The 14037-nt window shown below is 40.7% G+C and overlaps 1 protein-coding gene across 2 annotated transcripts in view; it reads left to right on the top strand.

Annotated features, from left to right (window-relative positions):
- Positions 1 to 854: 854 nt before the first annotated feature.
- The window catches only part of INTS10 (integrator complex subunit 10), a gene marked incomplete at its 5' end in the record, with an annotated part of 39126 nt that continues 25943 nt past the window's right edge, over positions 855 to 14037 (top strand). For both annotated transcript variants that reach the window (XM_081345536.1, XM_081345535.1), the window contains 5 exons: positions 855 to 983; positions 4539 to 4606; positions 10044 to 10147; positions 12219 to 12358; positions 13170 to 13251. In XM_081345536.1, the coding sequence (XP_081201662.1) occupies positions 855 to 983; positions 4539 to 4606; positions 10044 to 10147; positions 12219 to 12358; positions 13170 to 13251 (523 nt within the window). The remainder of the gene's footprint in view (positions 984 to 4538; positions 4607 to 10043; positions 10148 to 12218; positions 12359 to 13169; positions 13252 to 14037) is intronic.

Below are 14037 nucleotides of genomic sequence, written 5' to 3'. Positions count from 1 at the left end.
GCAAGTTAAATACTTTGAATGTTCTTACCTCATTTAAAACCAAGAAATTGCCTGTAAATTGTCACTTACATAGTATGATCATAAATAGGACGAAATGCATTTACTTTAAAGTTATCGTCATGTTTTGCAAATACGTTGTAACTAGCAAATAAGTACATAAAAGAGTGAAAAGGTTCAGACCGTCAACGTAGCTATGATTAGACAGCAACTTATTATCTGTTTTGCCAAAGAGTAGTGGAAGATTCACAAACTCAACTCTAAATCTTTCTTCATTTTAATAAATATTTTACTTTTTAAAAGTCCCCCGAAAACTTCATATACACTTTAACCAAGCGGATGATGCTTGATAGAGAGGTAGTAGAATTTAGCTACAAAAAACCAGGGAATACCTTCAGAGCTAACAGCAGTGAACAGTATCGCTCCACCTGCGAAATATCTTACAAGAAAACAAAGAGTGGATTTTTTAGTAACCTGAAAGTTTTAAAAGTCCCCCGAAAACTTCATATACACTTTAACCAAGCGGATGATGCTTGATAGAGAGGTAGTAGAATTTAGCTACAAAAAACCAGGGAATACCTTCAGAGCTAACAGCAGTGAACAGTATCGCTCCACCTGCGAAATATCTTACAAGAAAACAAAGAGTGGATTTTTTAGTAACCTGAAAGGCTCATAATACGAAAATCCAATATTCAATCCAAGTGACGTTTACTTCATCCGTAAAAAAAGACCGCTTAACTTCAGATACTGAGCATGCGTAGAATTGTTCTTCGACTTCATTGGTCCTGGGAAGTAATAGATTCTCGAGCTTTACTGGACCATGTGTACGCATGCGCGTAGTTTTAAAGTCCTGCAAGATGTCGGCGTTGGGGGATTGTGAGTTTTTGGTGAAGCGAGCCCGGGAGCTAGTCCAAGGAGACCTGTGGGCCGCCAAGGCTTGGCTTATCACCGCGCGGAGCCTCTATCCTGCCGACTTCAACATTCAGGTTGGTTGGCTGTGAGTTTGGGGTTTTGAACGCCGCCTTTTTACTTGTTTTCTGGGGCTTCGCTTCAGCCAAACTCCACTTCCTCTGACCGCATTTCTACGGCTTTCCAGACAACTGGAACTCGCGAAGAGTTTATCCTTTGCATTTGACGAGTGTTTTTCCTTGGGCGAAGGGATAATGTTGAAAAAAGCTTCCTTTAAAAGACTTTAGTAGAGAAACCCAAGATTCCAATGAAGGAGTATATTTGTAGCTCAGGGTTGAAATGAGGGGTCTTTGGTAGTCTCTGAGCTTGCTTGTTTGCTTGCAAAGGTTTCATTACGCTAATTAGGCAACATCAGTGCTAGCACTGATGTTACTTAGGTAGCGTAATGAACAAAACAAGCAAGCTCAAAGAGCACCAAAGATCCCTCAAATCCAAGATTGTATTATTTATATTATTTGGTATTTTTCTTCTATCTTTCGTAGAAATAAAAACAATTCATACTCCTTCAGACTTGAATCTTTGTGGGAAAACGGATTGTCAGATTATTGCTATCATTATTTAAATATTCATGCTTCCTGCACTAGGAAGAGCAACTGGTTGCCCCATCTCCTTTTCTTAGTGCAGGATTAGAAAGCATTGAAGGTAGATTTTAAAATCTTGTAAACTAATTCATTTGTAATATTCTTAAAATATAAACTGGAAGATGTAATCGTCCTGATGACCTTTAATAATTTTTCTTCTTTCTTTCACTCTGATTGGACCAATGTATCTCCTCTCTCTCCCCTTTTTTTTTCATTCTTCCAAAACGTCAGCTACACTGAGATAATGCTTGCTGAATAGCATTTAAAGTTAGCTAGGGAGAAGGATCTTTAAACTCTCCAGTTTTGTTCTAACCCAAGGGTGTCAAATTGCCGGCCCATGGGCCGGACGTGTCATCCGGAAGCCATGCCCACTCCGTTGCTGGCAATGGCAAAACCGTCCTGATATGTTGCATGATGTCACGTGCCGTGAGTTTGACATGTCTGAATGACATTCACTACATTAATAAAGGAATGGCCTGCACTCCTTTTCAATAACAGAGAAATCCTCTAACTTTGATAAATCGTTTTTGTGGTTACTTTCCTGCCGAAACCTAGGTGAATAGATAAAAAAAATAGAATGAAAAGAGGTTAAAGTCTTTTGGATTGTGGTCTAAACCAGGGCTTTTCAACCTTTTCACCGACTGTACCACTTTTAGGATATGGCAGTATTCGAGTATCACCTAGCAAGGTGTCAAAAACTTGATGACCAAAAAACCAACAACTGTTCATAGTTGCAGTTGCACTGAAATGACGTATGACCATTTTTCACACTTATGACTATTGCAGCATGCCCAGGGTCATGTGATTTATATTTGGATGCTTGGCAACTGATTCATATTTATGATGGTCACAGTGTCCCAGGTTCCTGTGATCCCCTTTTGCAACCTTTTGACAAGCAAAGCCAATGGCAGGGCTGCTGGTGGCCAAGTGCTAAGGCAGGACTTCCTTCCCTCCCTCCCTCCTTCCCTGCCTCCCTCGTTTCTCATGCCCATCTCCTTCTAAAGGAAGAATTTGAAGACCCCCATCCAAATTTCCCATATATTCATCAAACAAGGAAAAGCGTCCAGAGACAGAAAAGACAAACTGCTGAGGGAACTAGCTTAAAAAGGCGCATTCCCCGTTAAGAATTAGCTACTGGCTAGAAAGGAAAGTTAAGGAGCCAGCACTTAAGGAAGAAAAAAAAATGTAGTAAGTACTGGCAGCCTCCCCAAATGGCTCCATTCATAAGTAAAGGAATGCTACAAGCAAAATCCATTCAGGAGAAAAATACTTCAAAATCCCTTGCAGCAAAACTTACAGCTAACAATAGCAGAGAAACAGAAGCTAACACGAGACATCAGCCAAATAGAAATTGCCAAACATTCCTTAAGAACATAAAGCCCACATTGCACAAATCCCAGAACTTCAAAGTCACAAAAGCACATAAGAATCCTTCCACTCTCCATCTCCCTCCCTCCCTCTGTGCCTTACCTCCAGCTGATGCTGCCTTTCTTCATTGCTGCCTTTCTTCATTCCTAGTGGAGGGCGACCCTTCCCCTGCTGCGTTTCTTGCCTGTATGGTGCTGCCAGCACAGGTGGCTGCCACAGAAGTTGTAGATCAGCTCATGGCTGGCCTGCTTGATCTCCTATCCCCCCACCCTCCTCCGCCTTCCTTTCTTCCCTTCAGTGCAGCTACAGCTGACTCCACCTCCTCCCAAGGCTGCCTCTTTTTTTCTCTCTCCCTCCCAAACTCTCTCCTTTTATAGCCTCTCCTGTCTCCGCCCCCCCTCCTCCTTTCTCATCTGGGTCAGCCGGAAGTGGGCCCGGGGCCTCGTTCCCTCCCCCACTTCCCTTGGCTGAGCAGGGCCGCGTACCACCTGCCACATGCTAATGTACCACAGGTGGTATGCGTACCACCAGTTGAAAAGCCCTGGTCTAAACAAGAGCTGATGATTGTAATCTTTGCCAGAAAGGGATTAGGCTTCCAGAAGAGTACACTAGAATAACTGGGCAAAATTGTTCCTGACAACTAATACTACCTAAATTAAATTAGGGGATCAAGAATCATATAAAAATGAAGATATTTACAGCCATGACCTAATTTTAGTATATAAAGAATGTGGTGAAATAGGAGTTGCCTTCATAAACGTATTTTGAAAGAAGGACTTCTGGAAAAATATTACAATATAAAGGAGATAGGCTTCCATAATAAAATTTGCAAGCATCATGCCTTGACCACCCTATTTTATTCAATTAATGTTTTCTAGTAATCTCATAAAACAGTTGGGTTAAACTCAATTCTTAGTAATTGAGAAACTTTGGAGAAATGAAGAAAAACTTATAGTGAAACTAGTAGAACACCATAATTTTAATATTTGATTTATTTTTTTATTTATTAAATTTTTATACCGCCCTTCTCCCGAAGGACTCAGGGCGGTGTACAGGGCAATAAATATCAGAATATAAATACAAAAGTTAAAAAAGAAGTTAAAAAGAATTAAATAATTATGCCCAATATAATACAATAATTAAAACTATGTTAAAATTAGATCCAACCCTAAACCCATCAAACCAGGCCAGATTGTTCAAATAGATAAGTTTTTAAATCACGCCGGAAGGAGTGAAGGTCGGGGGCCATCCGGAGCTCAACCGGCAAGCGGTTCCATAGGTCTGGCGCGCCCACAGAGAACGCCCTCCCCCTGGGGGCCACCAATCGACATTCTCTGATCGGAGGCACCCTGAGGAGGCCCACTCTGTGAGAGCACACTGGACGGAGGGAGGTTGATGCCGGCAGCAGGTGCTGCCGTAGGTAATCCGGACCCATGCCATGTAGGGCTTTATAGGTCATTACCAGCACCTTGAATATGATTGAATTGATGGCTCTTTTAGTGTTAATGGCTCTGTTTTTCATTTTTTTCTCATTTTAGTTATGGTAAGGTAGAAAAATATGCAATACCAAGATGTTCAGTGTAGGAATGCTTCTGTCTCCTCACACTCTTTCTTGTTTCCTAGTATGAGATGTACTCCATTGAGAAGAATGCAGAACGAACAGCATCAGCAGGCAGATTGTTATATGACATGTAAGACATATTTTATTGGATTTTTCCCAAATAAGGATTGAATGGATGGGACAAACTATTTATCCCAGTAAATCACTGCAATTGTTAAATTAGTAATTTGGTTCTTAAGAGAATTTGTCTTTCCTATTGACTTTGTTTGTCAGAAGGTCACAAAAAGGGATCACATGATTCTGGGACATTGCAACTGTTATGAGTCAGTTGCCAACTGTGAATTTTGACCACGTGATTGTAAGTGTGAAAAATGATCATAAGTCACTTTTTTTCAATGACATTGTAACTTTGAACTGTTGTAAATCAAGGACTACCCTGTAATTACAATCACAGCTATAGTTTTTGAGGAAAAATACTTTACAGATGCCAATAAGCAGGAATCTGGTGGGATGAATAAAACATTTTAAATATCTGTATGAGTTATATTTCAACCTTTTAAACCTGAGGTACATATCACATATTCCATACTGCAGGAGTCTTCAACCTTGACAACTTTACGAGTTATGGATTTCAACTCCCAGAATTCCTCAGTATGGCTGGTTAAGGAATTCTGGAGTTGAAGTTCACAAGTCTTAAAGTTTGCCAAGGTTGGAGATCCCTGCAACTAGGTCATTAGAGACATGTTTATATTCTTCTGCACCAAGACGTACGTAATATGCCCTAATTCATTGAAAGAGTAGTAGTAAAAATTTGAACAGAGTTTTCCTAGAGAATGCAGATTTGCCCCATAAGGAATATATATTTCTACCTAGAGTCACTGTGAGTGGGATGGGCAATGGGCAGAAAAAATTGATATACAAAATAAAAATAAACATTCTATGAGAAGTAATAGAGACCAAATGTCCCAGGTAGGCAGTGTGGTGCAGAGAGGCTGGGAGCGGGGGGGGGGGGGGGGAACATGGACAGTTCAAGGACCAGTTAAAGGTCCAATATTTCAGTGCTACCATAACTTTAAATGGTCATTGAATGAATTGATGTTAAATGAGGAATATCTATAATAAATTAATCTGATGGAAAATCAATAACTTGAAAGATTTATTTTTGAAGAAAGACATCTGTGTTTATGGAGGTGTGGAAACAAAAGATTTCCAGATAGATTCAAAGTGGGAAAATGCTTTGGATTCAGCATGTGCACGCTTGTACCTGTTAGAAATCTCATTTTATCCAGGTTTCTTATAGCATTCATACAGTACCAGGAAAATGTGCATTTTCCTAGGACCGCTCAGTAGCCACAGAATCTGGCAAGTTTTCTTTTAGCTATTTCTGATAGGTATAACAAGTGTACTCACATTGGATCCAAAGAACGTTTCTTGCCTTGGATCCAAATACTGATTTCTTGGGAAATAAAATACTTAACATATATATATGGCATGATTAGAATTTGTAATTTAGTGCAGGGCTTTTCAACCTTTTCATCCATTGTACCACTTTTAGGACAAGGCAATGTCCGAGTCCCATCAGTCGCCCACCAAAGTGTCAAAAACTTGACCAAAAAAAAAAGGAAAAAAATGATAAAGTACAGGTAGTCCTCGATTTACAATAATTCACTTAGTGACTGTTCAAAGTTACGACGGCACGAAAAAAGTGACTTATAACCATTTTTCACACTTATAACCATTGCAGCATCCACAGGGTCATGTGATTTACATTCGGATGCTTGGCAATCGATTCATATTTATGATGGTCACATTGTTCCAGGGTCATGTGATCGCCTTTTGCAACCTTCTGACAAGCAAAGTCAGTGGGGAAACCAGATTCACTTAACAATCATGTTACTAATTTAATTTCTTTCTCTCTCTCTCTTTCTCTCCCTCTTTATTTCTCTCTCTTTTTCTCCCTCCCTATTTCTTTCTCCTTCTCTCTCCCCCTCTTTCTCTCTTTCTCTCCCTCTCTCTATTTCTCCCTTTCTCTCTCTCCTTCTATTTCCCTCCCTCTTTCTTTCTCCTTCTCTCTCTCTCTCCCTCTTTCTCTTTCTCTTTCTCTCCCTTTCCCTCTCTATTTCTCCCTCTTTTTCTCTCTCTCTATTTCCCTTTCTCCTTCTCTCTCTCTCCCTCTTTCTCTCTCCCTCTTTCCCTCTTTATTTCTCTCTCTCTCTCTTTTTCTCCCTCCCTATTTCTTTCTCCTTCTCTCTCTCCCTCTTTCTGTCTTTCTCTCTCCCTCTTTATTTCTTTCTCCTTCTCTCTCCCCCTCTTTCTCTCCCTCTCTATTTCTCTCTCTTTCTTTCCCTCTCTTTCTCTCTCTTTCTCTCCCTCTCTGTTTCTCCCTCCCTCTCCCATTGTCCCTTCCTTCCTTCTTTCCTTCCTTCCTTTCTTCCTTCCCTCCCTCTTTGTTCTTTCCTCCTTCCCTCCCTCCCATTGTCCCTCCCTTCCTTCCTTCCTTCCTTCCTTCCTTCCTTCCTTCCTTCCTTCCTTCCTTCCTTCCTTCCTTCCTTCCTTCCTTCCTTATCCATTTTTACCAAGAAACCTGACGCCCACTTAACTATGAAGCACCAGAGGAAAGTTGGGGAAGATCTGTCAATGATACTTGGAGGTTGCTAGCTCATTTAATAAGTTTTATTCCAGCAACAGAAACACCTCGTATTCGCTCAGAGTCAATCCATGCATGCCAACAATGCTCCTGTGGACCACGGGGCAGGAAGGCGCCCTTCACACGGGAGGGATGGAAGATGCACCAAAGTGCCCTTCGCCCTGCTCGCCTTCTGCAGACGCGGCTGGAGTCCCAGGTGGGGGGAGATCTGGCACTCAGGGAAGTGCACGCTAGCAACTCACAACCAGCTGCTCTTGGGGGATGGAGGCACAAAGCCGGCCAGACAGGGCTCGGAGCAGTTGACCATCCCGGACTACAGCTGTGCTTCCACCTTTCCCAGGGCGGCCCCCACAGCAGAGCGCAGCGCAGGGCACCAGCATGCCCCACTGCCACAGAAGCGGCCCACCGGAGCAGCCCCAACTCCTTCACCCCCGACAGGCCCTCGTCCCGGAGCCTCCCGCTGCTGGAAACCTGCGGCGGCATAGCAGGGCTTGTGAAAAGCGGGGCAGGCGCCAACTAAAGGCAAGCAGGGAAGGCTGCTTCTGCTTGAAAGACAGGATTCGGCGGCCAGTGAGCCACTCGCACGGGGCTCTCCCAGGGCTGGCAGGCCGAATGGGGACCGGCCTTTCCCTCTCCGCGCTAGAGCAGCACCCACGGAGGTAGCCCTGCGGCCTGGCTTTCTCTTGCAGAAAGCAAGCTGAAACTGAGCAAGGGAGATTGCCAGGGACGCAAATCAGTCAATCTCTCACTGCTGCAATCTCCTTTCCTTGGTTTCAGCTTGCCTTGAGAAAGCAAGCTGAAACCGAGCAAGGGAGATTGCAGCAGCACGAGATTGGCCGATTCACGTTCCTAGCAATCTCCCTTGCTCCGTTTCAGCTTGCTTTTTCTTGCAGTAAGGCAAGCTGAAATGGAGTGAGGGAGATTGCAGCAGCGCGAGATCGGCGTGTCTCAGCAGCGCCAATTCGTGCTCCTGGCAATCTCCCTCGCTTTCCACTTGCGGAGGTTGGAGCTGGCCATACGGATCAGCTGCCAATTCCATACGGCTGGCCCCGACCTCCGCCAATGGGCTCCAGTCAGCAGAGGTCAGGGCCAGCTGTACGGAGTTGCCAACAGTGTGGGGGGGGAGGGAGTCGGGCGCGTTTTTCCCTCCATACCTGCGTTCTGATGGCTTCACCTGCCCTGGCGTGCATCAGGAAAACAAACGGCCTCGATTCCCACCTGCTGCCAGAGGATGAATCCTTGGGGAGGGTGCATGCTGTCTGGCCGCTTTGCTTTCCCCTTTACATTGCACATCGGGAAGAGGAGAGGGGGAAATCTCTTGAGCCCCGGGAGGGAGGCAATGTGAGGGTAGTGAGGGGTATCGCAAGCTCGTGGGGGGGGGAGGAAAGGAAGATGGATGCGAGTGGACGATAACACCTGCCTGTCGAGGGAGTGGATGGCTCTGTCCCCTTCGGGCTCGTGCTAGTTTCTGGGGGAACGACAACATGGTTGCTGCACAATGAGTCCCAGGGGAGGCCGGGGCCTCACTCTGCAGTAGGTTCCGGCAGCAGCATGTTTTCCGGCAGCAAGTAAGCTAGGAAGGAGCAGGGGGGAGGCAGGGGGGGAGGAAGGCGATGCCGCGTACCACCAGTTGAAAAACCCTGATTTAGTGATATCTATGAATAATAAATTCAGAATGGATAAAAACATTTTTCTCATAGTGTATAATTAATATATGGAATTTGTTAACATATTTTGATGCTTAGATGAAATAGGTAATAGAATTGTTAACTAGATGGCTAAATGGAACTTAAAGCTTTAAGAACAGTGTTCTTAAGTTTTAACTTTATCTTCAAGAATAGTGTTAAGTCAGTGGTGGGATTCAAATATGTGAACAACTGGTTCTCTGTGTGGATGCTGCTCCCAGAAGTCCATTCTGGGTCTGGGCAACAAAAAATTAGCTACCGGTTCTGCCGAAGTGGTGTGAACCAGCTGAATCCCACCACTGTAAGTGAGGGAATACTGAATAGTTTCTTAGAACCCTTTTAACAGTCATAGAAGCTTCTGGGCTGACCTCTGTTAAAAGAGAGCTTTCATAGAAAGAAAATAAAAAAACTTGATATGTCTCAGCTTTGTTATTATGATTTTTCATTACAAATGTTTTTGCTAGCATAGAAGTGTCTTATTCCATTTTATGACAGTAAGCTGAAATTATATACCTCATGCACACTGTTTCTTAGAAGAAACTCTTTAAATGATTGTTTGGAATATATCATGCTGTAGGTCCTTTTATGTAAAAACTTTATGTGATTTCCTGATTCTTTTCTTTTTTCTTTTAATTAGTATTGTTTAATGCATTACAAAACATAAATATTACATTATATTATTTTGGTACAGTAGTTTTCCCATACAGTATTGACTAGAAATTATTAAGACATAATTTAGATAACTTATAAAGCTTTAAAAAAGTTATATTAATATAAATTATGTTTTCTAAAATATTAATGTTGATACTTAATCTAGAACTAAGAGCAGCACTGATTAACCACAAATTGCAATCAATTTATTATTTATATTTCACATTTCTGAATTGCCCATCTCCTTCAAAAAGTTATTTGTTATATAATAAGGTTTCTATATTAAGTTTAGTACTTTTAATACTGATGTCTTTAGTATTAAAAAAATTAAAAGCTGGTTTCTAATTTTCTCCTTTATCCTTTAACCAGTGAATTTTGTCATCTTCATATTGTCCTTTTACTTGTTGGTTTTTGAGCATTGAGGGATAGTTTTTTTTTTGTTCCTTAGTATAACTTGTACTGTGTTAATATGACCAGTTTGGCAAAACCTTTTTACTTCAATAACATGCTTTTCATAACAAAATTTCAGCTGTTCTTAGTGATTTCAAGTAGAAATTTCTCCCCTCCCCTATTCTTTATTTCAGGTTTGTCAATTTTCCAGAGCAACCAGTGGTTTGGCGGGAGATTAGTATTATCACATCAGCACTTCGTAATGATTCACAGGATAAGCAGACACAGTTTTTAAAAGGTATAAATTTATTCTGGACTTAAATTCCTTGGAGAATAGTGTTTTAATGAACTTGATTTGCAGGAAGCTTTGAGGAACAAGGTGATGGTAGCTTTTCTTCTAAATTGCACTATCCAATAAGTTGCCTGTGTCTTAATAAAAGCTCTTATAATGCAATCCCTTAAAATACTTACTTGAAGTAAGCCTCTCTGTATTTTGTGGAGTTCATTCTTGGATGCAGTATAAATAATGTTGTTGTATTTTGACCATACTTTTCTTCAAATGAGATTCTGGTTTCTACCTTATGTTCTTCAGATTGCTTTTTCTAAAGCTGTTTTCTATTGGTAGGACTAAGTAGGAATTCAGCTGATTGTCTTCTGGAAGAGATTGTAAACTAAAATACACAACATAAATAAAAAGTGCATTTTTATTTAGAGTTAACAAATGGATGAGTGGATGTGATTGACTTCCTTGCACCCCAAACTTTTTGGGAAATGAGATTTAGAGTTTGCAGGTGGAAGAAATTCTGAAGCTGATTTGCCAGCCCTGGTATTAGTGGTATTCCAAGTAATTACAATTTGTAATAATAAATCGATTACATTGTGGATTGGCAGGGAGAAGAAAGACGAGTGCGTTTCATGACCTAAAATGTGCTTAGTGGATCCAAGGCTCCTTGTAGACCTAGGCAGCTTTGTTGAGAAAAGTAACGAATATTGAGAATGTTATTTGGAAAAACCCTAACCCCAATCCTAATCCTAACTCAAACCCAAATCCCAATCCCACCTCATCCCTAACCCTATAAAAAGTAATAAAATTTATACAAAAAAAGAGAAAAGTAACAAATACCTATAGGCTGGAATCCCAGTTCAAAAGGCAACTGGACTTTATTTTTCCTTGAAGATGTTTTGCTTCTCATCCAAGAAGCTTCTTCAATTCTGAAGAAGCACCTTTGGGACAATCATGACCTGAATGACTCAGAATCGCCATAGACATATAGTTTGGAAACTGTGCAGAACCTTGGAACATGAAGCAAATAGGAAAATGCCTTTGTACAAAATATTTTATTCTGGGCAGCTCATGCTAACATCCTGAGGTTCTCCAGGTGGCCTGAGAGGGACGGCAAGTATCCTCTGGTTGATGAGGCGGCCACGCCCACTCAGCCACACCTACCTAGTCATGGTGACTTATCTGTTGCCACCCAGCCATACCTATCCAGCCACTCCCATCTGGCCCTTTGAGGGCAACCATAATGCAGATGTGGTGCTCAATGACATTGATCTGCTATATGTTGACTCATTCTCTGGTCATCTCCAAACTAATGTGGGTATAATGTAGTAGGGATGGCCTTTGAAGACTATCCAGAAGATTAAAGTAGTGCAAAATGCCGCAATGAGTGGCACACATTACACTTCTGCTCTGCAAGCTATATTGGTTCCCAGTTTGCTTCTGGTCTAATTTAAGGTATTGTTTTGACATTTAAAGCCTTTTTACATTATTTGAGGGACTTTCTCCACCCAATTACATTTGCCCATCCCATCAGTTCCGTCAGAAGAAGGCATGCTGCAAGTTTCATCAGGAACTGGTATCCAGGGGACTGGCTTTTTCTGCCCTTGTGCCTGCCCTATGGAACATTATTCCTCTCCCCCCAGATGAGGTTAGTTGTATCCTTGTTAACCTTGATAACCTTCTGGAAGGCCCTGAGAACATGGCTGTGTCAGGAACTTAGGGATCAAAAAGAAATGTTGATCTAATGAGATGGCTGCATTGTTTTTAACATCAATTTTTCTACTATCTTGCTATATAATCTTGCTGATATATTTTAAATTTTTACTTGTTTTAATATTTTAATTTTACAATTGTTTTCATTATGTGCCACTTTTCTGCAAGATGGGCAGCTATAAATATGATAAATAAATTTGAAAAAAGTACATTCTCTTCACAGAAACAAAATACTTGAGCTAATGTGTCTTAAGTTTTACCTAGGATTTTTAAGTCTTTTTTTCTGTTATGTTCACACCATACTTTTCAGTTTCAAATTTTTACTTATATCCTACCCTTTAAAAACATTAGTTCAATATTATTCTCCTTTTAGGTTTATTTGAAACTCTTCCCGGCCGAGTTCAGTGTGAAATGTTATTAAAAGCTACAGACCAGTGCTTCAATACTTTAGAAAGGGCAGAAATGTTACTTCTGCTTTTACGGCGTTTTCCTGAGACTGTGGTCCAGCATGGGGTAAGAGGATGAAGATTATATGCTAAATACTTGCATATTCTTTCTTTAAGATATTGTAAAGCTTCACAAAACAAATGTGTGTAGTTTGGTAAATAAAAGTACAGTTTGATAAGATGGAAATAAAGGCAATTTCTAGCAGCAATAATCAATATTGGGGGTATGAAGGTTGGCCTATTTCATAATAAAATGTTGTCCAAAAGCTTAATTGAGATGATAAGGTAGATTTGTGTGCATATTCCTTCCTTTTTAGTTTGAAAGGAAGTGCTCTACTTGTTTATACAGATAACAGGTAGTCCTTGGCTTACAATCGTTCAAAGTTACAACATCACTGAAAAAAGTGACTTATAGTTATTGCCCGCATCTCCAAGGTCACATGTTTGATATCCGAGTGCTTGGCAACTGGCATTTATTTATGATGGTTGCAGTGGCTGGGGTCCATGTGATTACCATTTTGCAGTCTTCCCAGATAGATTCAGACAAGCAAAGAGCTGGAAAGCTGTATTTGCTTAATGACCACATGATTCACTTAACAGCTGAAGTTATTCACTTAACCATGGCAAAAAAGCTCCTGAAATAGGGCATAACTCAATTTAACAACTGCGATTTTTAGCAACCAAAATTCTGGTCCCAGTTGTCATAATTGAGGACTATTTGTATTTTTGATTGTAATGGCCATAGCATGTTAAAGAGCTGTATTTTTTGAAGTTGAAGAAAGAATCATCAGCTTTATTTATGCAATATGTTACAAACAATTTGAAAAACATATATAAGGAAGAAGAAACAAGTTTGATTTTCTTTAAATTTTGCAAAGGTGGGCCTTGGGGAAACGTTGTTAGAAGCAGAAAATATTGAAGATCAAGAATCGCCTGTTAATTGCTTTAGAAAATTATTTGGTAAGAATATAATTTTGTTCCAAAACTAAAATAACAAGACATTGCACCATTTTATATATTGAAGGTTGTGATAATCATAGTTGTGAAATCTTTAAAATATTTGCATGTATATGAGTTGTATGAATTAATTAACATTTATTTATGTCATCTTTTTTCCTTTGGTTTGTCAACTGACAGTGCAGTTGGGATAAAAAATAAAATGGGAATGATGAATATTATTTAAATATTTAGAATCACAATGGGGAATAATAAGAACACTTTAATTTACCTTTTATATTTGAAGCTCCTTTATTCTTTTTCATATTATGAGCTCTTTAGGAATAGGGAATAATGATCCAGACATATTTGCAGTAAAAAAAAACATATTGCAAGAAATTCTACAGGTAGTCCTCAACTTAATAATGTTTATTCAGCAACTGAAGTTATGACAGCACTGAATAAATGATGGTTACAACTGGTCATTGGAGTTCTAACTGTTCCAACGTTCCCGTGGTCACGATTATGCTCTGAGAGTTTGGCAACCCATTTGCACTTACAGAAAATCAGTGGGGAAGCCAGAAAGGAAGGTCACCCACACACCCTCCATAGCTTTTCTGCGCTCTCACTCATCCCCTCAAACACCTGATCTGCACCATGCCTCTTACATACCCTCCTCAACCCATGCTGTGCCTCTTGTGCCCTCCCTTGCACCCTCATGCTGCACTTTTCACTATCAGTCATACCCTCTCTGATCTGCATTCTGCCTCTTGCACACTTTCTCTGACCTGTGCTTTCACACATCCTACA

The sequence above is a fragment of the Vipera berus genome, assembly GCF_964194415.1.
Source record: "Vipera berus genome assembly, chromosome: Z".
In the NCBI taxonomy this organism is placed as follows: domain Eukaryota; kingdom Metazoa; phylum Chordata; class Lepidosauria; order Squamata; family Viperidae; genus Vipera; species Vipera berus.
Note: the sequence above shows the minus strand (reverse complement) of the source record. Positions and strands in the feature narration are given on the sequence as shown.